Source organism: Thamnophis sirtalis, unplaced genomic scaffold (assembly GCF_051295495.1).
Source record: "Thamnophis sirtalis isolate CommonGarterSnake01/CBP01778 unplaced genomic scaffold, rThaSir2_p1.2 scaffold_5, whole genome shotgun sequence".
Taxonomy (NCBI): domain Eukaryota; kingdom Metazoa; phylum Chordata; class Lepidosauria; order Squamata; family Natricidae; genus Thamnophis; species Thamnophis sirtalis.
The window spans coordinates 95,258,550-95,286,523 of NW_028261385.1; the positions used below are offsets into that span (position 1 = coordinate 95,258,550).

Consider the following 27,974-nt stretch of genomic DNA (forward strand, 5'->3'; position numbering starts at 1 on the left):
ATTCTAGAAAATTATGTATTTGTTCACTATAGGATACATAACCTGCTTCCTTGGATTCAGGTGGTATACAGTAACTCAAAATAATGAAATATCAAATGACCCCCGCTCTTAAAATAATTATCTAAAGGCAGCCATGGGATCCTTAACTGCTTAACTGTTGCACAGAATAATTCCTAATGACCAGGAGGTTAGGGGCATTCTACAACTCAGGAGACTATCCAAAGTCCTGAGATGCATCACTGGCTTCTCACCCCATTCCCTTCATTTTTAGCATCCTTCTAAAAAAAATGTAGGTGGGCTGAATCTTGCTGGGATAGACAGATGTAAATACCCAGGAGTGACTTGTTCTGTAATGACCAACAACTGTACTGACTGAGAAGCAGACAGTTACCAAAACAGTAGTTATAGTATCGGTGCTAAATGGGCACCCTCTTGTGGACCAATGGAAGTTTCTGCGTCATCTTCAGAAATGGTCCCATATAGAATGCATCACAGCAGTGTAACCAAAAAGAGATAAGGAAATTATAGCAATCTGATGAACTTTTGATATAACAACATTCCTTTTGTTGTTTAGCAGTTGTGTTACGGCTTTCACAGTAACAATATAAGCTTCTCCACCCTGGGTAGAAGTAAACTATATTGCCAAAAGTATTCGCTCACCCATCCACATAATCAAAATCAGATGTGAGCAAATACTTTTAGCAATATAATGTACTTCATAGCCAGATCATTCAACACATTACATGGTGTTAAGTTCCGCTAATTAAATGACAAGTTCCTATAATGTAAATTATTATTCTTCATTCTTGCTTAATAGGCTACATGACTGCTGCCAAAATTTATAGGAAACTGTCAAACTTACCTATTTTTAATTTTCTTTGGGACACAGAACTTTTTGCAATTTTATTCATTAGAGATTCTAATGATAGAAACAATTTCCATATCTAAGTGGAATTTTATTCAACCCCCTTCTCTGATTCACTTTCTGGTGCCTTACTTGCCAAGTTCAGCAAAAGTGTGACAAGTGGGGTATGATATGCCTTTTTACTTCTCAGCTGGATATCTTTCAAAAAGGAAAATCCTTCAAATCAAGGAAACAAGAAAATACTCAACCTTTTTCTATATATTACATTTCACTTGCAGAGACAAATGTTAAACAGTAATTGTGTTTTTAGCTCCAAGCTGGAAGAAAATTGTCTACTATATATCTAGATAATTTTTTTAGAATCTCTATTTCCCACATAACTAAAAATCACTATGAAATATAAGTATAAACAAAGTTCAAACAATGCTTACAGCTGTAGGATAAACAATTGACAAGACACCTATCAACTATGTAAGGCATGCTGTAACTTTAATGAAATTTTAATTCAAATGAACTGTAATGCTGCCATAAATTACTGCTTATATTACGTTACAGAGTAACTGTTAAATAGTATAAAACCATATATATATTCCCATTATTTAATTCCTTAAATCTAATGTAATAAAGATGCTATTAAAAGTTAAGGATTTACTCCTATAAAACTCACTGCTTCATTTGTCATTACTGTCTTTTACATGGGATATTGCTAAAACATTCCATTAAAGCTGAATTATATACATTTTTATAGCAACTACTGGCTAAAATTAATTTCTCAGAGGAGAAAGTTAAGAAATTATTACTTCTGCATCTTACCCATATCCTTATTAATATGATACTGTATATATGTGAAATATCACTCTTTTTTTACAACGACTTAAAATATCTGTCTTGTATAATTTAAACATTAAAAGAATCTATTGGGGACAGAATAGAAAGCTGTAATATATTCAAATAATTATCTGATATGTTAAAGATAGAACATTTATATTCCAAACTTTTAATATTTTATTAAAAGTTTGGAGACAGACTTAATAATAATAGGTTGTAGCAACAATTTACACAAGTATAAGTTGCTGTGACTTTTAGTCTTGAACTTTCACATTTCACATTCCTCATTTTATAAAATTTCATAGCTCTAAGGTTTGTACTTATATCCTGTTTAGTTGCAAATAAAGGGTGTTCTACATAGTCAATTTGTTTAAAGGGGTAAAATAAATTTGATTAATAATGACCCTGACACTAATTGATTTAAGAGGACTTGCTAACATTTATCTTTATACATTATTTTCAATGAATTAACTATACATTTTTTATTGCAATGGCATCCTGTAACTTTTACTGAGTTGGGCCAGATGATTTAATTTTTCGTACTTTCAGCTTGTCTTTGGGCATTTATCCTATTTTCAGTTCCTGGCTTCTTCACAATTCAACTTCTTTTGGACTTGAGAGGATTCTTTGATCCTACCAAAATGTTGGCATGTTTTGGGATCCCTTTTTGTATAGAAAGCTGTTTTAATATCTGCACTTAATGCCCCAAGATACTCATAGTAAATACTGGATAATCCATATAATCCCATTACTTACATTACATGATCTTAGTTTTAAAATATTACATAGATCTATTTTATGAGAAAAATAGATCTTTTATTGCTTTGAACTGATTCAATTCTTTAAAAAATGTTTTTAAAAATTGTGCAATTTTTTAAAAGCATGTTTGATGTTACAAATACTTTTTCACTTTTTATTTAATTGAAGCATTTGTTATTTAGTCTATTTGACCTAAAAGTTATTGCATCTTCCAATATTCCAGTTTACAAGCTTTTGAGTAATTAAAACTGTGGCTGCTTAAGCCAATGATCCTTTTTTAACATGAAGTTAAAGGAAGCTGATGAAACTACATTCATTTATGTGGCTTCTGGAATAATGCATGTGAACCATAATGTATATGACCGCTTGACTCAGAATATGAAAGTTCCGGTGCCGTAAGCGGCACTGCCGAAGAAGCAGTACACGCAAAGTTCAAGGCAAGCCGCAATCTCTTTATTGTAATCTAGCGCCTGACAGCTGTTAAAAATGGCAGGAAGCCTCTGAGAGGCTTGTCACTGAGGGCCAAAGTTTCTTAGACAAGAGCTGAAGCTCCTGCCACCACAGGAGGCCCAGCGACTCAACCAGTGAGCTAGGAGTCAGCCAGGTGAAAACTCATGATTTAATGTCCAAAGGTCCAAGTTCCTTGCTTAGTACAGTTCTTTCAACAAAACCAGGAATGGAGAGAATTTTTCGATGCATCTGTCCTCGCTAAGGGACTGAGTCGAAAGCTGGGAAGTCCTAGCAATAGTGTCCTAACAGCTCTGACAGACTCAGTCCAATAAGAGCATTTAGCATTTTCCATTTCCATGTCTAGTGTTTTCATACCCTGCTGGCCTTTTGCAAGGCAGTGAAGATCTGGACAGAGTTGGAAGTTTTGATAACTCATTGAGAAGTTTGTTGACTGTCTTTAGCTTTTAACTTTTGTTGATATTTTTTCCTACTGTTTTTAAAGTATTAGCTACATAGAGTTGCATGATTGATGAGCAACTATATACAGTGATTTTTTTGTTATTTTAAAATGAACATTAAATGAGTAAATAAGCAAGTAATCAGTTTTCCAGGAGACCATTTTCAATTAGAGATGTGTAAAACATCTCATGTTGAACAGTTGACCTGAGTACTGCTGCCATAAATATTCCAAACTTGAAATTAACAAGGTTTTGTTCTATGGCTGGAATAAAAGGAAAAATATTGCAAGTTAAAGAAGACTGAATACTACAATAAACATTATATTGTTTATTATAGATGCAAACATAAACATATTTTTTTAAATGTAGATTTAAACACTAGTCATTGAACTTTTTGATACATGTGCATAGATTCTAAAAGGTTTTTTGTTAACTGACTTTACTATTTATTGGCATTTTTAATGCGTTTTAATGTTTTACAATTCCTTGAGCCAATTTTCTGTACATTGCTGCAGTTGCAATATGTATGTACTGCCATCTCATCTAAAGTGCAAACAAAAGAACAAATCCCTTTTTAAAAAATGCCTATGGCTGAAATACTAAAAACAATTCAATTTTTCTCCCACTGGAATACAGCTAATTTGGAGCATTTGTGACAAAATGCTGCAAGTGGAACGGTTTTGTTTTCTGTTCAATTGAGAAAAAGTGAGATACATTGCTCTATTTCTTGGTAAAAACTCTTGTTCATATACAGTGAAATATTCCAGTGCAGAAGCAACTTTATTATCTTGTCTGCTATAATGGAATTTGTAAATGCACTTTAAATCTTCCTAGTTATAGAATTCAACCTTCCCTTGAGGAGCACAGAAAAATTCTAAGAAACATCTGATTTATTTTGCACAATATAGAAGGAGTGTATGTTTGCCAATTAAAGGAGGTTAAGAAACTGGAATGAATCTGATTCCAAATGTTTTTTTCAACCCGTGGAAATCCCACTGACAGCCATTGCCAAAACCCAGCAACATATGTGCGCGCTGTTTTGAAAATGGAACCTCTAAAATAAGTAGTTGAGTTTTTGGGTGGGTGTACGTTTTTTTAGTTATACTTGCTGACAGGAAGAATCAAGCAGAAATGACAAGAATACACCTGCACGATGCTTGTTTCATGGCTAAGCTTGAGAATTCTGACTCTACCCTGGTTGTCAACCCAGCAACAATATCTCTCTTATAGAGTGGTTAATTTTTTAAAAACGTGAAGCCGCTTAATTTGTAACAACTAATTAATTTTAAGTAGCATTCTAACAATAACCCTGTTCAGATTTTACCATTTAAAATGGTCAGTTCAGCATATGACTAGTGGTCTCAGTTCCTGGTCCTACTAATGACAGCAACTGAAGAGAAAAATCTCCCTGATTACACCATGATTCTCAAAGGCAGGCAGTCTTGGTGTACAAATACTTCCACATTTGCTGCAAGCTTCAGAGGTGGTTCTAAATCAAGTGATTTGCAGAGAGTTAAGCTGAATAGAAAAGGTGAATGCTCGCTCGCTCAACTGAGCAATACCCAGGAAAATATGAACAAACATTTTGAATTTATTATGGGGTTAAGAGCCCCATGGGTTAATAGAACTATGACCAAAGCAAAGACCTAGCCCAGCATTCTTACTCATGGTGGCCAATTAGATTCCTGTGGCAAATCTAGGACGTAATCATGCCATCAATCTAATTCCTGTTTAATGCTATACAATATAAGTCTATGGCCACCCCCATATCTCCTGACAGTGCCTCTCCCATTTATTTATGTATATAAAGTTTTTTCCCCCATTGTCCTGAATTCCCTACTTAGTTTTGATTGACAACTGTAACATTATGAAAGAAGGTATCTTCCGATTCAAATTTTCCATAGTGCATGTGATTCCATAAGCCTCTATCACTACTCCTTGGCTATTAAAATATTTAATTTCTCAAATTATCTCAAAGAATGTGACTTTCCCTTATAGGGAAATTGCTTCCCTCCCTTCATAATTTGGGATGCCTTTTTTAGCACTTTTGCCAGTTCTTCTATTACCTTTTCAAGTTGTAGGGATCAGAAGGAAATCCTGGTTTAAGGAATCAGTATCCTAATTTCAACTAATAGTTTTTTACATTGTAGAAATGCTGAGAACACTAGATTTTATTTATTGTAGCTAAGTGGAGTGAGTGACTGCAACTGAGAAAGAGATGGAGACAGTGTGTCCACTCCACTAAATCAATCAACTGGTGTCTTTCTGGCTTCTCTGTCTCCACCACCATTTCACTACAGTTCCCCGTGACTCTTACTGAAGAAGAAGTAAGCTGTTGCAAAAATGATATTACAGCACAGCTTTTAGAAATTAGGGCCAGAATTCCCATCTCCTTTGCACTGATAATCAAGCAAAAAACAACCAAGTAATATGCCTAAATATGAGAATATGGTTTATACCACAAAATCAAATAAATGAAATATCCAATTACAATGTTATAAAGAACAACAATAGAATGTATAAATTAAATTAAGGCCCATGATCAAAACGTCTTTTTTTTTAGAACTTTTGGCACCACATCTAAGAAATGTTAGGCTTTTGGTGAATACAAATAATTAACAAAGTGTAAATAACTTGGTGATACAAAAGGAAGAATGAATAAGTAAATGCTTTCCTAATGAAATTATGGCTTCAAATTGATTCAGATGTTAGACACTGAAACTTCTTTAGGATTCTTCTTTAACCCAATTAAGTGGAAATACTATTGAGAGCAAATTTGTAATACTTCTTCCATATAGAAGGACTGCAATTTGTAATCTTAAACTGAGAATTAAACAAACAGGATAATTGCCCCAAAGTCAAGGCCCAACATGTTTCTTTTGTTAATGTACCAGCTTTAGGGAATAATTTTCAAATCAACATGCATATTTGTATCAGAATAATTAAAGTTTACATTAGTTGATAAGAAACCAAAATCACTAGACTGGTGCTAGACACATGGAATTTTGGATGTAGTTTTTTTTTTTTTTTAAAGCTAACACATGCTTCATGATAAGTTCTGCTTTCCTTTGCATCTTCTTTCATTTTAAAATATTTAGCTCTGCATCGCTGAGAGATTTGATCATTATTTGAACAGAAAAAAGACTGGCTCTGGATTATCTTTATGGTTGCTTAGATTTTTATCAAAACAATCTTTTCTCTCCAGAAAGATACATCTTTTATAACCTGGAAAAAAATTAATGCAACTCTGTCTCCTTCATTTAAGGGAAGCGGTGGCTCAATAGCTAAGATGGTGAGCTTGTCAATCAGAAAGATCGGCAGTTCGAATCCCTAGCATAGCATAACAGAGTGAGCTCCCATTACTTGTCCCAGCTTCTGCCAACCTAGCAGTTCGAAAGCATGTAAAAATACAAGTAGAAAAATACTTTTGGTGGGAAGGTAACATAACCAGGTAGACGTCTTCGGCCAGCGCTGGCTCTTCGGCTTCCCTAACCCTAGAGTTGGGAACGACTAGCACATATGTGTTAGGAGAACCTTTACCTTTACCTTCTTCATTTATACACAATTAAGTATTGCTCTGAAATGTCTTTTGCTAGACAGTGTGATTATCTAGCACTTCTGAAATTATCTAGTTTAATACATAGCAGACAAATTCTATAATGAATTAAAAAATTAGGTCAGTGGGTACTACATGATATCTTAGAATAAATGAGACCCCAGAGAATGAAGCACAAAAGATCAATTTTTATTACAGCAGTTTTGGCTCTGGTACATGTAAAAAGCATGGATCTTTCCTTTAATAGTAAGTAGAATAATAAATGTATTCAGAATCACCCTGTTATTTTATTAATGATTACTGATTATATCCTTTGTTTAATAATGATTATAACTGAGGAAAGGAAAGAACAATACTAACATGTGTAATGAGGGGACAGCTCTTCAAACAGAGAAACCATTATCGGTATTAAATATAAGCTTCAAAAAAGGCAGAATTGCTATAAAGTCCTGGCATGTAAAGGAAAAACATATTTTTTTAAGGTCTAGTTAAATGAAATATTGACAAATGACAGAACTTTTCCGTTTCCCCTTCACATTTCAGGAAAACTCAGTCAAAAAATTATATTGTCTTTGCTAAGTAGAGCTCCTCACTAAGACAATATCTATATCCATATTCCCTTTAAAAAGGGAAACTCTTTTCCTCTCAAATAATTCCAACTTTAAAATGGAAACCCTGTCTTAAGAGTTACAATATATGGAATATGATCGGGGGGGGGGGATTGCTCTGTAGGTTAGGAAGATTACCCTGAATTTAATATATTTCCTACCAGAGATTAAATCAGAAAGATTAAACAGAAAGAAAATTAAAATATTGTGGAATTTCCAAAAATAAACTGATAAAAGTCTTGGCTCGTAAGGTACCAAATTTAACTGTGACTGAAAGGAAAAAAAATATGGATAATAGATGTAGCAAAATAGATGACAAAAAATTGGATACGATTACAAAGTATCAAGATCTGAAAAGCAAAATTGAAAGATTATGGCATAAATCAGCCATTGTGGCCCCAGTGGCACACTTGGTTTCATATCCAAAAATCTTAGATGGCACATAGAAAATCTGTGCATTGACAAAATTTCCATCTGTCAATTAAAAAAGCCACATTACTTGCATCTGCAAATACATGGCAAAAGTCTCTGACTCTCTGCCTAACTACTTTTTTTTTTTTTTTTTTTGACCAATGAAGTTTCCTGGAGGGGAAGCAAAACATCTTAGTTTAACAAACTTTGCTCAGTTGCCATGATTCAACCTTTTAATTGGCCTGGATAATTAAGTCTTCACTTACATATTGAGGAGGAAGACTTTCCAACTAAGCAATCAAGTGCCACTGAATGAAATACAACCACAAAATCATAACTGACAAAAAAAGGGGAGAGGAAATCTCATGCACATGCACCCAACACAACCCAAGATATGCCAGAGCATTTAACCTAGTATCGCCAAATTGCCTTGAGTTCCTGGCTAATGATAACAGGGAAACCAACATTTTTCCCCCCAACACTTTTTCAATACCAGATTTGAAGTATATGTGTGGGATATTTTGCATCATGTACTAGTTGAAGGGAATTCTTTACAACTAACCAGTGACGTGCGGTGAGGTTTATGGCTGGTGAGGCACGCACACACACACACACACACACACACACGGAGGCAGATGTCACACAAGGGCCCTTCAAAGACTAAACTTTTTTTTTACTGGTGGGGAATTAAAACTCCCCTTTTCCTCAATGGGAAATCATATTCAGACAAAGAAAATTATTAAAAATATCCTTTCCTTTCTGAAGCCTGGCTCTTTCTCTGCACCTATATTGGGAGGGGGGGAATAGGGGAAATGCAAGCGGCGAGGCCAGCCTGCCCCCTTCTTGTCTCCCACCCCCACTTCCCAACGGGACAAAAAGGCAGAGGGCTGGTCTTGCAAACGGGGATCAATGCATTCGCCGCCTCCCCCTCCCCTGGGAGGAGCTCTGCATCAGGACAGACGGACAGAGGGGGAGATCGCCCCTTCCTCCTCCGCGCCCCCCAAACCCCGTCTTCCCTGGCCTGCACCCCTGCGCTGGAAAGGCGAGCAAAAGGCGCAACTCGATGCTATGCCGTGCAATGCAAGCGATGCAATGCAATGCAATGCAACGCAACGCAACCCGCCAGGCTCCTTTGGGTTTGGGGGTGATCTGAATGGGGGGAGCGGGGGATCCCCGGGGCGGAGGTCTCCTGGTGCAACACTCATCCGCAGCTCCAGAGCGAACCTTCGCCTTCCCCGCCCAGGATTGCAAGGCTGGAGGCCTCGGCAGCAGCCACCCCCACCCCAGCCAGCCAACCCTCGGCCCGTACCGTCAGCGGTGGGACCCGCGTGGTTCCTCTCCTCCCCGGCGCTGTCCGGTGGGCGTGCAAGCGCTGGGTGCGAGCGCTGAATGGCCGGCCCGGAAGCCAGGCCAGCACTTTAAACATGTTTCGCTGAATGGCCGGCCCGGAAGGCATGCCGGTACTTTAAAGTGCCGGCCAACTCGGCTGCCATTCAGCGAAACATGTTTCGCTGAATGGCCGCCGAGGCAGCATGCACTTTAAAGTGCCGGCATGCCTTCCGGGCCGGCCATTCAGCATGTTTCACTGAATGGCTGGCCCGGAAGGCATGCCGGTACTTTAAAGTGCCGGCCAGCTCGGCTGCCATTCAGCAAAACATGTCCTGATTTGTGGCCGGGCGGCACACTGGCACTTTAAAGTGCATGCTGCCTGGCCACAAACCAGGACATGTTTCGCTCAATGGCGCACCGAGGCGGCATGGCTTAAAAAAATAAAATAAAATGAAAAATGAAAAATGAAAAATAAAAATAGTGTTTTACCCGCGCACCAGCAGAGGCGGGTAAAACACACACACACACAACCATAATAAAAACAAATTACAATTACTTACATTACAAATAAATTGAATTCCTTCCCCCTGCCCCCTCCCTCTGACCCACATACCTTCCAGCTGCGTCAAAAATGCAAGATTTGGTCTAGCCAGGGCCAGGCAGGCTAGGATAGTTGCTGCTAGAGTCACCACGTGGATGACTCTGCTTAAATGTTTTAAAATAGCCTCTAAACAAAGTGCCCTCTGCAGGAGGAGGCGGGAGAATCATGTGCCTCATTTGCATAAGGAATGTTTTACTTTTTAACCCTTGGTTAACTTTTAAAAGGCGAAAAATTCCTTATGCAAAGGAGGCCCATAGTTCTCTAGCCTCCTCCTACAGTTAGCACTAAGCAGACTCAGAGTCACTGTGACTTGGAGTCTGGGAGCAACCACCTTGGCCTTTTAATTATTTTAAAAATTGTTTCCTTTTCCTCAGGAGACTGGTGAGGCCCCGCCTCCACTGCTTCCAGTGACTGCACGTCACTGCAACTAACATATAGTTCCATGAATTGTCTGTAGAAATTAGCAGGTGATTAAATTCCATAATAATACACACATACACACACACATACATAGAGTTTTGTCACAAAGTAAGACATTGAGTATTTGTTTACCTCTCTGGAACTGGGAGCTTGGGGCAAAGCTTAGCAGCGTTTACATGTGTAGTGTATTCAGATGGCTTTAACTCATAACTACATAAAGCAGATCCTGTTTAAAGCATAAAAAACAAAATAGAACATTACTTGATGAAAAGTGATATAACACATCGCATTAACACAAGAAATGAAACATTGATTCTAGTATTCCTTGCTGCAATATACAATGCCATGTACAATATAGATTTTCTGAGAGCAATGTTGTACTTAGGTAAATAAAGAAATGCTGTGTTTTTAGAAATAATTAGACTGATCTCAAATAATTACATATTCAAATTTGTATTCAATTTAATTTATATTCAAATAATTACAACAAAAACTTTAGGAACTATCTGGAACAGGATCACCACAAGGGCAGTTCCTTGCAGCAGTCTAGTTTAAAGCGTAGTTCCTCAACCATATAATCTGCTGTACCAAAATGGGAGATCTTCACAAAGAATGGATTATTCATCACTCATTTTATAACCACAAGGAACAGACATCTTTCAGGAAGCCTTACAAGCAGCCCTTATATGATTAATAGAATATGAATTTGAGAAGTGAATGGGTAGATGGAAAAGTTATTTTTGAATTTAGTATGATTTTACATGGATAATAAATGGTGCCAAGAAAGAGAGGTTCATGAAATGAGGAACAGATGTATGTGTACATTTTCAATAATCAAGACCTGTTTTAACAGATCAAACCAATGAGAAATTCTGTGATTCTGGAGTGTTGCCTTTTTCTATCTGTATTTATGTCTCTTCTGCTACAACTTTTGGAAGTAAACCAACATTTTTCTCCTAAGTATTATCATCTAGTCCAGTGGTTCTCAACCTTCCCAATGCCGCAGCCCTTTAATACAGTTCCTCATGTTGTGGTGACCCCCAAACATAAAATTATTTTGTTGCTACTTCATAACTGTAATTTTGCTCCTGTTATGAATTGTAATGTAAATTATCTGATATGCAGGATGTATTTTCATTATTACAAATTGAGCATAATTAAAGCATAGTGATTAATCTGCCAATCTTGGTTTGGGAGAAGATCAGCCAGGCTGGGATTTTCCAGGATAAAATGACTTCCCTGCCTGCCTCCAGCAGCAGTTTGTGGTTTAAATGAGTTTCACTTTATTAAGTTTACTTTTTTTACATTCTGTTCCACCAACCCACCCACCCAGTTTTCTTTCTTTCCATTCCCCCCTCCCTTTTCTTCTTTCTTTCTTTCCAATCCTCCCTCTTTTTTATTTTCTTTCTTTCCATTCCCCCCTCCCTTTTCTTCTTTCTTTCTTTCTTTCTTTCTCTTTCTTTCTTTCTTTCCATTCCTCCCTCCCTTTTCTTCTTTCCTTCTTTCCATTCCTCCCTTCCTTTCCTTCTTTTTTTTCCATTCCTCCCTCCTTCTTTTTTTCTTTCTTTCTTTCCATTCTGCCCTCCCTTCTTTCTTTCTTTCTTTCCATTCCTCCCTCCCTTTTCTTCTTTCCTTCTTTCCATTCCTCCCTTCCTTTCCTTCTTTCTTTTTTTTCCATTCCTCCCTCCTTCCCTTTTTTTCTTTCTTTCTTTCCATTCTGCCCTCCCCTTTCTTTCTTTCTTTCTTTCTTTCTTTCTTTCTTTCTTTCTTTCTTTCTTTCTTTCTTTCTTTCTTCTTTCTTTCTTCTTTCCTAAACACAGATTAAGAAGTTTCCCTTTAAATGGGATTTTTAAATGGAGGCTTAAGCTACATCAAACTGTGCTTCCGTCCTGAGTGGAATTCCTCGGGACGGAATGGGTGGGAGGGGCCTGTCCTCCCCTCCGGCCTCTCCTGCCAGCCCTTCCTGGGGCCCAAAAAGTTTAGCCCACAGGATAGGACTGGCGGAAAAGGCGGCGTCCTGGCCCAAGGCGGCTTGAATCCCAGCATGCGCCTGCCTGGGTGAGAGCCTGTCCCATTGACTGAGGCAGGTGGCCCAACTGCCCTGGCGGTCTCCTGCTCTCCGGGTGCCTTCGAGCCCCTGTGCAGGCAGCTGAGCTGAAGCGACACTGCCGGCCGCGCTTGCTTCGGACGTTTGTCAGAGCTGAGGCTGATCCACCACCCAGAAGAACCCGTCTCTCTCCCCTTTCAGCGCCTTGGTCTTTCCCTGGCGTGGAGACCAGGCGGGGTGGCGTCTAGGTTGCACCCGGAGCTGGGAGGAGGCTGCTTCACCACCCGGCGCTCTTCATGCACCTACTGCTTCAGGACACATTCCTGAGCATGGGCGATGCCAGTGGAGGTGGATGGTTTTAGGTGACCCCTGTGAAAGGGTCGTTCGACCCCCCCAAAGGGGTCGCAACCCACAGGTTGAGAACCACTGATCTAGTCTAAATTAAACTGTAACTTATTTATATAGCTTTTAACTGGTATCAATGGATGCAATAGACTTTCCCAAGCTGATGCCTTTTATTTTATAAGGAAGATTGTTAGAAGACTATTTAATTTGTCAGCGTTCATATTCCATCAGAACTTTTGTTACCACTGCACATCTTAATAGCATTCCTTCTGTCATTTTTGTAGGTTTAAGGAAACTGCTGGTTGTAAGACAATTCTACTTCTTGGAACCACAGCTGAGGCTGGTACACTTTTTCCCCACATTTACAGATGACTGATCTTTCTTTTCTCTAATAAATCTTTTGGTAATTCTCCCACCCTAATAGTTTATGTTTCCAACTAATAAGAACAATCAAACCCAAAGTTTCCACCCTTTGGGGAAATTTTCTTTTGTGTTTTTTTTTTTTTTTGAACCATTGCATTCTTTAAAAAAAAAGATTTACAAGTGTGTTTAGGGCATATAGAAGACTATACAACATATACAACACATTATCTATGGAGCTCTGCATGTCATGAGAAGACAGAAATTATGTTAATAACTTTAAATGAGCCCTAAGGAGCTTTAAAAACTAACATTGACATTGATATACAATAATTTTTAAATGAATCTCCAAACAGTAACTTTTTGCTATCATTCTTGATCTTAGCCAAAAGGTTGCAAAACTATATATTTATATTTGTATCATCTAAACCTTGTTGTTCCGAAGTGAGCAAACCAAAACACACGCCTTCTATTGCAGGTTCACAATAACACTTTGCTATGGAAAAATGATAACTGTAAACTATGAAAATTTCATTGATAAGTTAACAGTCATTTCAAAAATTGCTTTGGACTTTATAAAAAACAAAAAGAATCATTTGTTTTACTTTTTGACTACCAGTTTTTTTAAAAGACAGCAATGTAAACACAATTCATGAAGAAAGATACTCTCACTTCCAAAAGTCAGGCACAAAACATTATTTCAGGTGTTTTTTTTTCCAAGCCATTTTATATGGACTGTAAAAGTGGATATGACATCCACTTATGTCAGCTGCAGATAATTCTACACTGCAAAGCTCACTCCAAAAGTATCCACTCAAAAACCTACTCAAGCATGAAATATAAAACTAAACACTATATATAAATTTCAAAACTGTAATAGTAATATTTGGCTACATCTAGCAAATATTTAAGAGTTTTATGAAGCCAATTTTGCACAGAAATTTCGACCACCATTCCTATGCTATTTTCCCATTCCTCATTTCCTTTGTACATTACGTTAAAATTACTTGCTTCATACATGACCTACCTAGAATTGGGGGTGAAAGGTGTTACCTCCAAGAGCTGGTCTGTTACGAGTAACTCTTTTCTGACACTTCCTCTCTCAGTTTTTAATGAATTCATATCCTGATTCATCTCAAAGAGGATCCTACTCTGTATTCCAAATATAAAGTTAATTCTTTGATAAACATGAATACTAAAAGGTCAGTACATAATATAATAATAAAGAATATAATATATAAGAAAATAAGATATATATTATATATCTTATATAATATATATCTTATTTTATATAATATATTATATAATAATATTATATAATAGTATATAATATTATTTTATATAATAATAATCTTATTTTATATATGTGTGTGTGTGTGTATACACACACACACACATATATATAATCTTATTTTATTATTCAATAATTTGATATCTTCTATGGTTACAATAAATTAGGATGAATCATACTTGACATTACTTGAGTGCTATTGTTATTGCAATTTCACAAAATATTCTGCTTTATTATTATTTAGTCACCTCAAAGTGAGATGGATGGCAAACAAGTCATAGATAGATAGATATAGATAGATGATAGATAGATAGATAGATAGATAGATAGATAGATAGATAGATAGATAGATCTAATATGCAATTCTACAGCTTCTGAACTGGTTTAAAAAGAGTAAAATGAAAAGTACAGACTAAAAACAATTCAATCAACATACAGTATTTTTCGGACTATAAGACGCACCTTTTTGCCTCAAAAAAGAGGCTGAAAATCTGGGTGCGTCTTATACAGTGAATACAGCATTTTTTGCCTCCGAAACCCCGCCCCTTCACCAAAATGGCCGTGCATAGCCTTATGGAGGCTTTTAGAGAGCTCCTGGGTGCTGGGGAGGGCAGAAATGACCGAAAAACAGCCCACTTTTGCCCCCGCAGCCCTCAGCAGCACTCTATAAGTTTCCTAAAGGCTATGCATGCAATTTGTTTGAGAAAAAACGGACCCATTTTCACAAAAAAACAGGCAGTTTTGGGGGGGGGCGCCACCCAGGAGCACTCTGCAAGCCCCCTAAAGGCTATTCCTGCCTCTCTTTTTGGGGGGGGGGGGAAAGCAGCCCCATTTTCACGAAAAACGGGCCATTTATGGGAAGTTTGCAGAGTGCAAAAACTCCCACCCACCCACCCACCCCTTTCTGGAAGTTCTTTAGTTGAGTGGTTGTTATGAATTACAATGATCAAGTGCTGTGCCAGCAGAAACAAAGTCTTAGGTGCTGCAGATTGTCAGTAATTTCTCCAGGACATGGATAAATACACCTGGAAACATCTATCTACCTACCTACTTTCTCTCTCCCTCCCTCCCTATCTACTGTATTTCTCTCTCTTTCTCTCCCTCTACCTACGTACCTACCTACTCTCTCTCTCCCTACCTCTCTCTGTCTCCTGTATTTCTCTCTATTTCTCTCTCTCTATTCCTCTACCTACCCTCTTTCTCTCCCTCTCTCTCCCTCCCTACCTACTGTATTTATCTCTCTCTTTCTCTCTCTCTCCCCCCCCTCTCTACCTACCTACCTACCTACCTACCTACCTACCTACCTACCTACCTACCTACCTACTTTTTTTAAAAAAAATGCCTCTTCAAAACCTTGGTGTGTCTTATACTCCGGTGCGTCTTATAGTCCAAAAAATATAGTACATACTAAAAATGAAGGCAGATGTTTTAATAAACATTGGGAGAAACAAAAATATATTCATTTAATTTTTACCTATAGATGCCCTATAGGAAAATATATGTCTTCAACAGATTTCTGAAGCAATAAATAGCTACAGAATCTGAAGGGAAATAACATTTTTCATTTGATATCAGTCTTAGAAAGCATTCTCAACTAATAAATACACATTTAACTCCAATTGTGATCATGAATAAACGTGATCTAGATTCATAATGTCCTCGTATATTTGGAACAAAATAAATATACCTGAGATATTGAATTTCACTGATTTATTTTTAATACTTTCATATTTTTATTCTTTTATATATTATTTAATATAAATGTATGAAGTTATTAAATCATAATCTTTCACGAGGTCATTATTCATGATTCTCACTGTATAAATTACATTTCCTAATGCAATTTTCTATATTTCAAAGCTTATCCTTGGTCATTATTTCTTCCTTTCACTATAAAATAGAATATGGAATTTCAAGGCTCAAATCCTCTTAGATTCAACTCGAGGATTATTACTTAAGAATTTAAGCCACATGTTAATTTAAGAAAACAAAGTTGGGGATACTTGGACACTTTTGTCAAGGCCACATTTTACCATCTAGCAGCCACATAGATGCAGTTGTTCAAAGCTAACCATGGCTAACTTCCCTTAGTTTTTTTCTCCTGACAGAAACATTTGACAAATCTATCAAGGATCCAACCAATAAATTATTGTTTCTCTGCACTGTTCTGCTCTTTTGAATCTTACAATTACAACTACTTTCTTACACTGGATTTTATCATTACAATTTTGACCACTTTCCAAATGACTCCTGAGCTGAGGTAGGGAGAAAGGATGTGTTTGTAATAACAAAAGAAAATATTCTGTTGACCTTAGATAGCACTTAGATCTGAATTAAGATCTTTACTTGCATTACTAACATCTTAATGGAACAAGTTCCAGCTCCAACGGTCCTTGGAGGAAGCAAACTATCTTGACCCCTTCCAGTCAGGCTTCAGACCCGGTTACAGCACAGAAACCGCTTTGGTCGCATTGACCGATGATCTCTGGAGAGCCAGAGATGGAGGACATTCCTCCATCCTGGTCCTCCTTGACCTCTCAGCGGCTTTCGATACCATCGACCATGGTATCCTTCTGCGACGACTGCGGGAGGTGGGAGTGGGAGGCACCGTGTTGCGGTGGTTCTCCTCCTACCTCTCGGACAGGTCGCAGTCGGTGTTAGTGGGGGGGCAGAGATCGTCCCCTAGGCCCCTAACATATGGGGTGCCTCAGGGCTCGGTCTTATCCCCCCTACTATTCAACATCTACATGAAACCGCTGGGAGAGATCATCCGCAGGCACGGGATCAGATACCATCAATATGCGGACGATACCCAGTTGTATCTGTCCGCCCCGTGCCAACTCAATGAAGCGGCAGACGTGATGAACCGAGGCCTTGAGGCCGTTATGGACTGGATGAGGGTTAACAAGCTTGTACTCAACCCAGAAAAGACCGAGTGGCTGTTGTGCTTCCCTCCCAAAGATTCGACCAATATTCCATCACTCAGGCTGGGGGGTCAAATTTTATACCCCTCAGAGAGGGTTCGCAACTTGGGAGTCCTCCTGGACCCACAGCTAACGTTTGACCACCACCTGACGGCTGTGACCAGGGGGGCATTCGCCCAGGTTCGCCTGGTGCGCCAGTTGCGACCCTACCTGAATCGGGAGGCTCTCACAACAGTCACTCGGGCCCTTGTGACCTCTAGGCTGGAATACTGCAATGTGCTCTACATGGGGCTGCCCTTGAAGAGCATCCGGCGACTTCAGCTAGTGCAGAACGCGGCCGCGCGAGTGATTGTGGGTGCGCCTCGGTTCACCCACATAACACCTATCCTCCGCGAGCTGCGCTGGCTACCTGTCGATCTCCGGATGCGCTTCAAGGTGCTATTAGTCACCCATAAAGCCCTGCATGGTAGTGGATCTGGGTACTTGAGAGACCGCCTTCTGCCAATTACCTCCCTGCGACCAATTCGATCTCATAGATTGGGCCTCCTCCGTATTCCATCGGCCAGCCAGTGCCGGCTGGCAACTACAAGGAGGAGGGCCTTCTCAGTAGTAGCCCCGACCCTTTGGAACGAGCTCCCCGTGGAGATTCTTACCCTCACCACCGTCCAGGCCTTCCGCACAGCCCTTAAGAACTGGCTAGCCCGTCAGGCCTGGGGACAAGGATAGTCGCCCCTCCCGAATGATGAATGAATGTTGCTTATTATTTTTATTATATGTGTCTACGTCATTGTTTGTATTCCCCCCTTCCTGATTTTATGTGAGCCGCCCTGAGTCCCCTCAGGGAAAAGGGCGGCCTACAAATGTTAATAAACATTCTAAAAAAACAAACAAACATTCTAAACATTCAAGTTGTGGGTTTCAACTAATAACTACTGTAAGTACTTGTGATTCATAAAGAATTACAACAACAACAACAACAGTGCGGGAAACTGGGTGGAGGCTCATCTTGAGTCACTTGTCAGCTCATTTTTTTTATTGCAAAATATAAGATGATTTATTAGATGGCTCCAAAGAACATACATTAAATTAACACATTCCAATTAAAAAATTAAATGGATTTAAGGATTGCATATATTCTTGCTGTTGATCATGAATTTACACAACAGAATTTACATACAAGATACAGTTTTAGATAAACTTGCAGAAATTGATGGCAAACAGAAAGCTAAAAAGTGGTAAAAATGTTTTTTAACGTATGTTCATTAGATGTTTGTCATAGAAAGAAGTTAATAAAGAGAATTAAGAATGTTATAAGAAGATAACAACAGGAGAAATATTACAAGAGGTAAAGAAGATTCATGATTTATTATAAAATGGAATAATTAGAAAGAAGCAATGATTGGTTACAGCAGTAGAACAAGAAAACATTGTCTATCGAAAATATTTTTACTACTTGCAAAGAAAGAAGAGGAAAGAAACAAATAATGTCAAGACAAGGGACAAGATAGTTGAAGCCCATGAGTGAAAGGGGCAAAAATAAGGGGGGAAATCACCAGTAGAAATATTAAAAATTCAGCAAAAGCAAAGACTTTGTACATATTAAATATTTTTTTAGAATAAATTTTATATTTACACAAAGAAGAAGTCTCTTGGAATATCCTCCTAAGTTTTTTGCACAAGAGAAGGAGAGATGCTATTCTAAAACAGCAGATTGAGGCCCACTTAACTGTAGAAGGGAAGCAAATGCAAATATTTGAAAATGTTTTTTTTTAAAGATTTAAAGAATGTTAAAAAAGACGACAATTCATATTTCTTGCAAAAGTCCTAAGAACTAAGCGTAAATAACTAAACATTAAATATACATGGAGAACTCGAAGACTGTTGGGGACAAAAGAAATAACTGCTGAGACAACAAACAAAAGCTTCTTTATGTAAAAATAGATGGAAATCACAACTGAAAGAAAAACAAAAGAATCACCACAAAACCAGTCCAAGAAGACAAGTACTTAGGGAGTTAAACAAAGTCAAATAAAATTATAATGTTTAGATTTATTGGATATGGAAAACTTTCAAAAGAAAGTAAAATGTCAAAATCATTTGGAAAAGGCAAACTATATAGAAAACCTTTTGTATATCAACTCAGAATAGCAATAGCAATAGCAGTTAGACTTATATACCGCTTCATAGGGCTTTCAGCCCTCTCTAAGCGGTTTACAGAGTCAACATATTGCCCCCAACAACAATCCGGGTCCTCATTTTACCCACCTCGGAAGGATGGAAGGCTGAGTCAACCCTGAGCCGGTGAGATTTGAACAGCCAAACTGCAGAACTGCAGTCAGCTGAAGTAGCCTGCAGTGCTGCATTTAACCACTGCGCCACCAGAGAAAGACAAACAGCAAGAGAAAGGGAATAAACTGTTACATACACACTTTTTACATGTTTTGGGCTCTCTCAGCCCAGCTCACAAAATAATGGAGGAAAGAGTATTGTGTGTGTTAGCCACCTTCCATCAGTTATAAAAATAATCACGGGAAATAAATAATCAGAAATAATAGCAGTTGCATAATTTTTCAAGCAACTATATTCTTTGTAAATATACAAGAAGATAATGGAGAAGAAGAATAAAAAATAGAATATAGCAGTAATAATTTTAGATGCACAAAAAGGTCTTTAACAACCTGGGGCAGTGTAGCAGAAATTTGCAAGACTGTAAAGAACAATTGATTTAATTTAATTAATTATTGAGGAAATTATGGTAAGAGTAAGATTCAAAGATGATTTTGCAAATCTCAAAAGAAAGGCAAACCAGCTTTCCCTAAATCTTAGTTTATACTACACACATGTTGTGAATATTGAAAATATTTGAATTAAAACTGCAAATATTTAACTAAGAATGATTCCAAAAAGTATACATGAAAAATATCATAACCTATATATATGCTGACAATGGCAAGAGTCAATTCACCATAACATTGGAAAACAGAAAACAGAAAATGTACCAATGATACAAGATTGTGAGACCAAAATTGGAAGATATGTAGCAGTTTCTAGTCTTGGAAATATGGGTGTTGTTAAACTCATGGGAGCTTTCTCTGATATAGGTATAGTATACTGTATGTATATACTACTATAGTATAGATCAGGGGTCCCCAAACTTGGCAACTTTAAGACTTGTGGACTTCAATTCCCAGAATTCTCCAGCCAGCATAGCTGGGAGTTGAAGTCCATAGCTGTCTGGAGAATTCTGGGAGTTGAAGTCCACAAGTCTTAAAGTTGCCAAGTTTGAAGACCTCTGGTATAGGTTCTCCTGCTTGAACAGGGGGCTGGACCAGAAGACCACCAAGGTCCCTTCCAGCTCATTTATTCTAAAGCTATTAAAGCTCCACTCAATGCTGGTCATGGGTGGATTTTCTTTTAGGATATGTGTTTAGTTTTTGAAATATCCCCATTCCCATCCTCTCTTCTTGAGGAATTACTAGTTTTGAATAGTTGGTTCGGCAAGCAAAAGTTTAGTCATTGAAACCATTTAAGCATTTAAAGGCAGAATGTCTGTGTCGTGCAAAATAATTGGCAATCTGAAGGAGATAAGATTATATTGTATGCCTTTGTATGTGTGGATATGTGCACACATAAATTTTGCAGCAGGGTTAACAATGACCAGAGCATCTCTTGGTTAGCATAGCCAATAAGAAACTTAGACAATAATATTAAGGCATGTATGAGCAATTATCTGTCCACGGTTGCTTAAAAAAAGTGACACCAGAGTTTCTTGCCATTTTTGGATGGGGGCTGGATGAAAACAGTAATATAAATCTTAAAATTGATATATATATATATTTTTAAAGGAAAAAATAGATTGTACTTCAGTTTTGCTTAGATGTGTGATGTGAGTCAACCATTTTTGATACTTAGACCGCCAAATCTTAAAGACTATGCAGATGGTTTGGAAGGGGTTAGTAGCAAAGCTAGTGTTGATATTGTGGAAATTAATGAAACTGAAAATTACAGTGTTATTGCAGGGATGTGACTATCCAGCTAAAGTTGTTTCTTTGACATTCTAAGACTTAGATGTCTGAGTGATATCAGGATCATTTTTTGATGGAAATTCCAGATTGGGTGATAAATCCATTTTCAGATACTGAGGAAGATGGGGTAGTGGAGGGTTAGGGTTAGGGTTAGAGCTGCAAAATGACATTGAGCTGAAGCCAAAGTTCAAGAAATCGTATCAAGAGTTTTGGTTACAGAAAGAAATTTCTGATTGCTATCCTGCACTATGGACAGTGGTTAAGAAGCTCCTTGTTGCATTTCCAACATCATATTTGGTGGAACGTGGCTTCAGTGTGGTCATCCAACTTCTCTCCAAGCAAAGAAATTGACTCCATATTACTGAACGTGGTGATTTAAGACTCCTGCTAAGTGACTTAAAACCAGACATTGGGAAACTGGTATCACTTCATCAAGCCCATCCATCATATTAAGAATTTACTGAACAGTAAAGTAGTTACTAAATTTTACTGAGTTTACTAAGTTACTAGTTACTAAGGTTCTTGATAAATGACTATCAGACTTTGAAAACCTGGTATCACTGGATCATGTTCAACAATTTTGTTGAATTAATATTAACTAAAAAGGTTTTTAAATTGGATTTTGAATAAATGTGCAATTAATTGTTACATTTTTGAATTTTACTGTTACTATCTTCCTTCCGTCGTACAAACCGCCCAGTCACATGAACCCCCGAGCCACACCCACCAAGCCACGCACACAGAACCAGTAGTAAAAAAAATGAATTCCACCACTGGGTGGGGGGCACTGAGGATCAGTTTGTAGTACCAAGGGGGCGGTGGACTGAAAAAGTTTGGGAACCACTGATCTAACTAAATTCAAATAGGAATAGGCTCTCTCACATACAAAATTGTACCCAGCAAGGCAAGACTTTTGTTTTTGAATTAAGTTGCTATTCCAACTTGTGATATTCTTACGGTATTTTACAAAACTATATAGTCCTGCAAACTCAATTCCTTCATGCTGAATTAGGTTTGTTTTGCAAATTGCTGCAGATATTATAATCATACTTCTTATTGAAAAGGTTGTTTGATCCTCATATTGGAAGAATAGCTAAGTTGAGGGAGTATGCTTCAGTATTTAGAATCTTAAAAGTAAACCTGATATAGAATTCAATTCAAATTGGAAACCATTCCTCAACTATGTTATATGGGTTTGTGCAACATCTATGCACCACAACCTGACTTTTTCCCCAGGTACTTGGATCCAGTTGAGAGACGTGAGGGTTGCATGACATGAATTTGGTAATTTGTTAATTAAATAGTTACTTTGTCTTTTAATGTAACTTATTTTTCTCTCTTTTAAAATGGTACTACGGCTCATTACAGACTGGAATGTAAGAAAACCTTTTATCCTGTTGCTGTATGGATTAATTGATAGCTTTTAACATTCCTAAACTGGAAAGATAAACTGGCTGATAAAAAAAAAAGTTTGTTAGTGCAAATGGGGGTCTGGTTTGTCTCTTCATTAATTCCAAGCAACATTTTTTACATCAGACCTCATTTTAATTAATATGTATGACATTACGGGATGCAAATATTTAACATGTAACTGATTTCCTATGCAAAGGGGAAGTTACTTTTATCCCATCCAATCAAGTTCCCTCTTGCATTTTCTCTGTTGTGTTAATTATAAAAAGGAATGTAAAATGGGTCTTGAGGCTCTCCCCTTTTCATAGGGGTACCCTAATTAATTGCTTTTAAATGACCTTCTGATTCCGTGGCTTATTGGGAAGGTAAACCGAGGCAGAAACTGGAGCCAGATTTAGCTATCGGAAATCCCCTTCTGATTGTTCCATTTGCATGTTTTGTCATATTTATTTTATATCTTGCGTATTTTTTTAATGTTATGTGATTATTTTAGTTTATTGTTTCTTACTGTATATAATTTACACTAGCTGAGTTGGGAAGCCCTATAAATCCAATCAATCAAAACCCCTCAAGAATTTTGATTTTTCAATGAAGAGAATCCATATATACTTATACAATATATACAATATAATTATCTTTTACCAGATAATTAAATTTACAAGATAATCAGAGCAGATTCTTAGCAAAGTAGATTGAATTTATTGTAGCACATAATCTTGGTGAATTATATACTGTGTTGACCATGGTTTTCAATATTCATGTTTAACTTAGAGCTTAATAACAATTTTTAATCTTGATATATATTCAATTATTCATATTTAAATATGCTAGAAAGTTATCATATTTATGGTGTTTTAATTCCTTATTTATTCATTTATCTTTTATGTTTGCTTATGTACTATCTTTAAAATGTGTAATAAAAGTTCAACTATGGAATTGTCTCTGATAATAATAAGACTAATAATAAAACTAATAATAATAATATTAATAATAATAATAACTCCACTGTTGCCGGTCCCAAGCCCGGATGAGAAAGGAGGAGGGTTGGGGTCAGGTTGGCAACCTGGCCCCATAAAGAAAAACCCGCCAACCCTTATAATATGCTGAAAGAAACGAATAAAAATTGTATACTGCATCGGTCGTCGCGCGGGTTAACAAGGGCCGCGGCGGATGTTGGGGTCCCTGGACATCCGTCGACAAGTGGGCTACAAGTGGACCAGCCAACAAAACGACAAAAATATAGTGCAGATGAAAACCGTGCCATAATGGCCTGTTACTACAACTCAGAGCCAGAAAAAAGAGGTTATTTAAAGTGAATGTATGAATTATGGAAACAACAATAAGTGGGATTTCCGTATCCATAAAAAGAGGCAAAATTACTGCATGTGAGGGAATTGAAATGCCCAATGGCCAACTAATTAAATGCAATGAAAATGAAGCCTACAAATACTTAGGCATTCTGCAGTTGGATAACATCAAGCATGGAGAAGTAAAAGCTATTGTCAGGCGAGAGTACACCAACAGAGTTAGGAAAATTTTGAAATCTAAAAAAGAAAAAAGAGGCCTTTTAAAGCGAATGTATGGATTATGGAAACAACAATATCCAGATTCAAATGTTAGTGAACAACGACTAGCAGATCAAAGGCGATTTATTATACGAAATAAAGTGTTTAGTGAAGTTGAACTTGAGGAAATTCAGGCAATTTGCAGATAACATTATGGATTATTTGGAAACAAATAACATCTTGCCAGTAGAGCAAAAAGGCAACAAAAGAAGGAGCAGGGGCACAAAAGATCAGCTCCTAATTGATAAAATGATATTAGAAAATTGTAAGAACAGAAAAATGAACTTGAATATGGTCTGGATTGATTACAAAAAGGCATTTGACTCATTGCCACATAGTTGGATCATAAAATGCTTAGAAACAACTGGCATTAGCAAAAATATTACATCCTTTACTGAAAAGGCAATGAAACAGTGGAGAACTGAGTTGGCAGTAGGGAATGAGAACTATGGAGTGGTTAATATCAAGCGAGGAATTTTCCAGGGTGATTCACTTTCCCCTCTTCTCTTTATCATCGCGATGATCCCACTATCAGTAATCTTTAAAAAAATGAAAAGAAGCTGAAAAAATTTCTCAATATATATGGATGATTTGAAACTCTATGGAAAGTCAGAAATAGAAATCCAATCACTGACAAACACAGTCCGAGTATTTAGCACCGATATTTCAATGCAGTTTGGCATGGAAAAATGCGCCACTGTATCCATAAAAAGGGGCAAAATCACTGCATGTGAGGGAAATGAAATGCCCAATGGCCAACTAATTAAATGCAACAAAAATGAAGCCTACAAATACTTAGGCATTCTGCAGTTGGATAACATCAAGCATGGAGAAGTAAAAACTATTGTCAGGCGAGAGTACACCAACAGAGTTAGGAAAATTTTGAAATCTAAATTGAATGGTGGAAATACAATCAAAGCCATAAATACCTAGGCAATACCAGTTATAAGATACACAGCTGGTATAGTTAACTGGACCCAAGCTGATTTGGACATTTTGGACCGAAAAACCAGGAAACTAATGACAATGCACTACAGTTTACATCCACGTGGTGATACTGATAGACTGTATGTGCCCCGAAAATCAGGTGGCAGAGGATAATTACAAGTGAAACAAACAGTTGAAGAAGAAAAACATGCATTGGCTGATTATTTAAAAGAAAGTCAAGAACATCTATTAATCGAAGTAAAGAACAAATATCTATTGAAGGACCAACAGACGAAACAAGAATATAGAAAACATGTGATAAAATCAAGAATGGAGAGTTGGCAGAACAAAGCACTGCATGGCCAATTTCTGGAAAAAATAAAAGATAAAGTGGACGGTGAACAAACTTGGTTATGGTTAACAACAGGTTCATTAAAGAAAGAAACAGAGTCACTAATCCTGGCTGCGCAAGAACAAGCTATCCGCACAAATGCCATTAAGGCCAAAATCGAAAAATCCTCTGATGATGCCAAATGCAGACTTTGCAAAGTCTGATGAAACCGTTGATCACATACTCAGCTGCTGTAAAAAAAATCGCACAGACTGATTATAAATTGTGGCACAATTCAGTAGCACAAATGATCCATTGGAATTTGTGCAAAAATTATAATCTTAAAACAGCAACAAACTGGTGGGAACATCAGCCTGAAAAAGTCATTGAAAATCAGATGGTCAAGATCTCGTGGGATTTTTGCATACAAACGGACAAAATACTGGCGCATAATACACCAGACATCACACTGGTTGAGAAAAATAAGGTCACAATCATAGACATCGCAATACCAGGTGATAGCAGGGTCGCCAAGAAGGAACATGAAAAAATCGCAAAATACCAGGACTTAAAAATCGAAATTCAACGACTATGGCACAAACCAGCAGTGGTAATTCCAGGGGTAATCGGCACACTGGGTGCTATTCCAAAAGCACTGGAATTACATTTAAAACAGTTAAAAATTGACAAAATCACCATCAGTCAAATGCAAAAAGCCACACTGCTTGGATCTGCACGCATATTACGAAAATATGTTACAACATCCTAGGCCCCTGGGTGGGGCCCGACTAGTAACCAATGCCAAATCTGGCGAAACAACTGGCCGCTGTGATACAATTGTATAATAATAATTTCTTTTTTCTTATTCCTATTGTTTTGTTATTCTGTCTAACATCTAATTTGCTTAATTTGAGAACAAGCAGCTGCTCCTCTAGGTTGCATAAGGTGAAAAGAAATTAGAACTGTTTTTTCGGATAAAATCTAATGCTCTGGATTAAGATGATGATGCTAATTTAAAAGCCTTTATGAGATGGTGCAACAGAATTAAACTTCAGAAATACACAAAATAAAATTATGACAAATATAAACTAGCAAACTCCACCATTAGTATTATTTTAATATTCATTAATTCAATGAATATTCTTATTGGAATAGAGTTAGAAATATAGCTTGCTTAATCTTCTGAAGTTTACCTGAAGAAGCCAAACAGTTTCCATTTCTGTAAGCAAAGTGAAAAGTAATATTTTTTCCAGATTTGTGTTTTGTCTAAAACACTACAAAATATACCACAATTTGTATATAATGCTATGGTGTCACCATGGTGTCACTTCCTTCTCACCTTGTATCATTTAGGGCACATTTTTGTCAAATTGGCATAAACAACAAATCATATTGACTCACATCTATTGAAATGTAGGTTTTAATGCATCACTTAATATTCTATTGATAAGTTCTAAAAACCTTCTTAGACACTGAAAACCAGCATACTAGAATATAAATCTGACTAGAATTCTTCTTAGCATCTGGCACTTTATGTGCAGCTCTGATTCTAGTTCAGTATGATGCATTGGAGAATGCCACATAAAGACTCCTATTCCTCTATAAGTTCTGTTAACTCTTTTAATATATTTGTTTTAAATAAAAGCATACAAATAAATTTTCAGAAGCACTTTACTCCAAACATATTTGCAATTTAGGAACAGTCTATGCATATATATCAGAATAATCAGTATTTATTAATAACATACATTTCTGGCACCTAGTAATGTAAAAAGAAAGTAATTCACTCAACTATTCCAGGAAAGATGGAAAGAGGAAGGGATGAGAAAGGAGGGAAAGGAAATGTTGTTTATAGAGAGTTCTCAATTTACAATCACAATTGATTCCAAAATCAATTAAGTTAATAACATGGTTGTTAAGTAAATCTGGGTTCCCCATTGACTTTGCTTATCAGAAGGGGTGATCACATGACCATCGAATATTGCAACCATCATAAATATGAATCAGTTGCCAAACATCTGAATTTTGGTCAGATGACCTTGGAGATACAGTAATGGTCATAAGTCATTTTTTTCAGTACCATTGTAACTTCAAATGATCACTAAAAGAATGGTTGTAAATCAAAGATTACATGTAGTTAGGATGTTGGATTAAGAATAGAGCCAATCTCAAGTCTGTATTCAGTTATTTTCTCTTAGTTGCCAATCTACTTCAGTAAGTTTTGTTGTAGAAAAAACCTTGGAAACTATAGATGCCTCCTTGAGCTTGTAGAGAAAAGGCAGGGTATAAATCTAATAAATACAAATACATAATTTTGCTTTCTCATTAAAACTATCTTTGCTGGAACCATTCTTGGACCATTAGTCTTTTTACAAAGTGTAACATCAAAGAACAGTGCAGAGCCTCAGAACAAAAACTAGGGACATTGTATCAACATTGTTAATGTGGTTGGTGTGGGCTTGTC

General features: G+C 37.1%; 1 protein-coding gene across 2 annotated transcripts in view; it reads right to left on the bottom strand.

Moving 5' to 3' along the window:
• SLC44A1 (solute carrier family 44 member 1) overlaps window positions 1-27,974 on the bottom strand; it is a 117,392-nt gene that overhangs the window by 48,558 nt on the left and 40,860 nt on the right. For both annotated transcript variants that reach the window (XM_087716221.1, XM_087716220.1), the window contains exon 5: window positions 10,418-10,511. In XM_087716221.1, coding sequence (XP_087572347.1) covers window positions 10,418-10,511 — 94 coding nt within the window. The remainder of the gene's footprint in view (window positions 1-10,417; window positions 10,512-27,974) is intronic.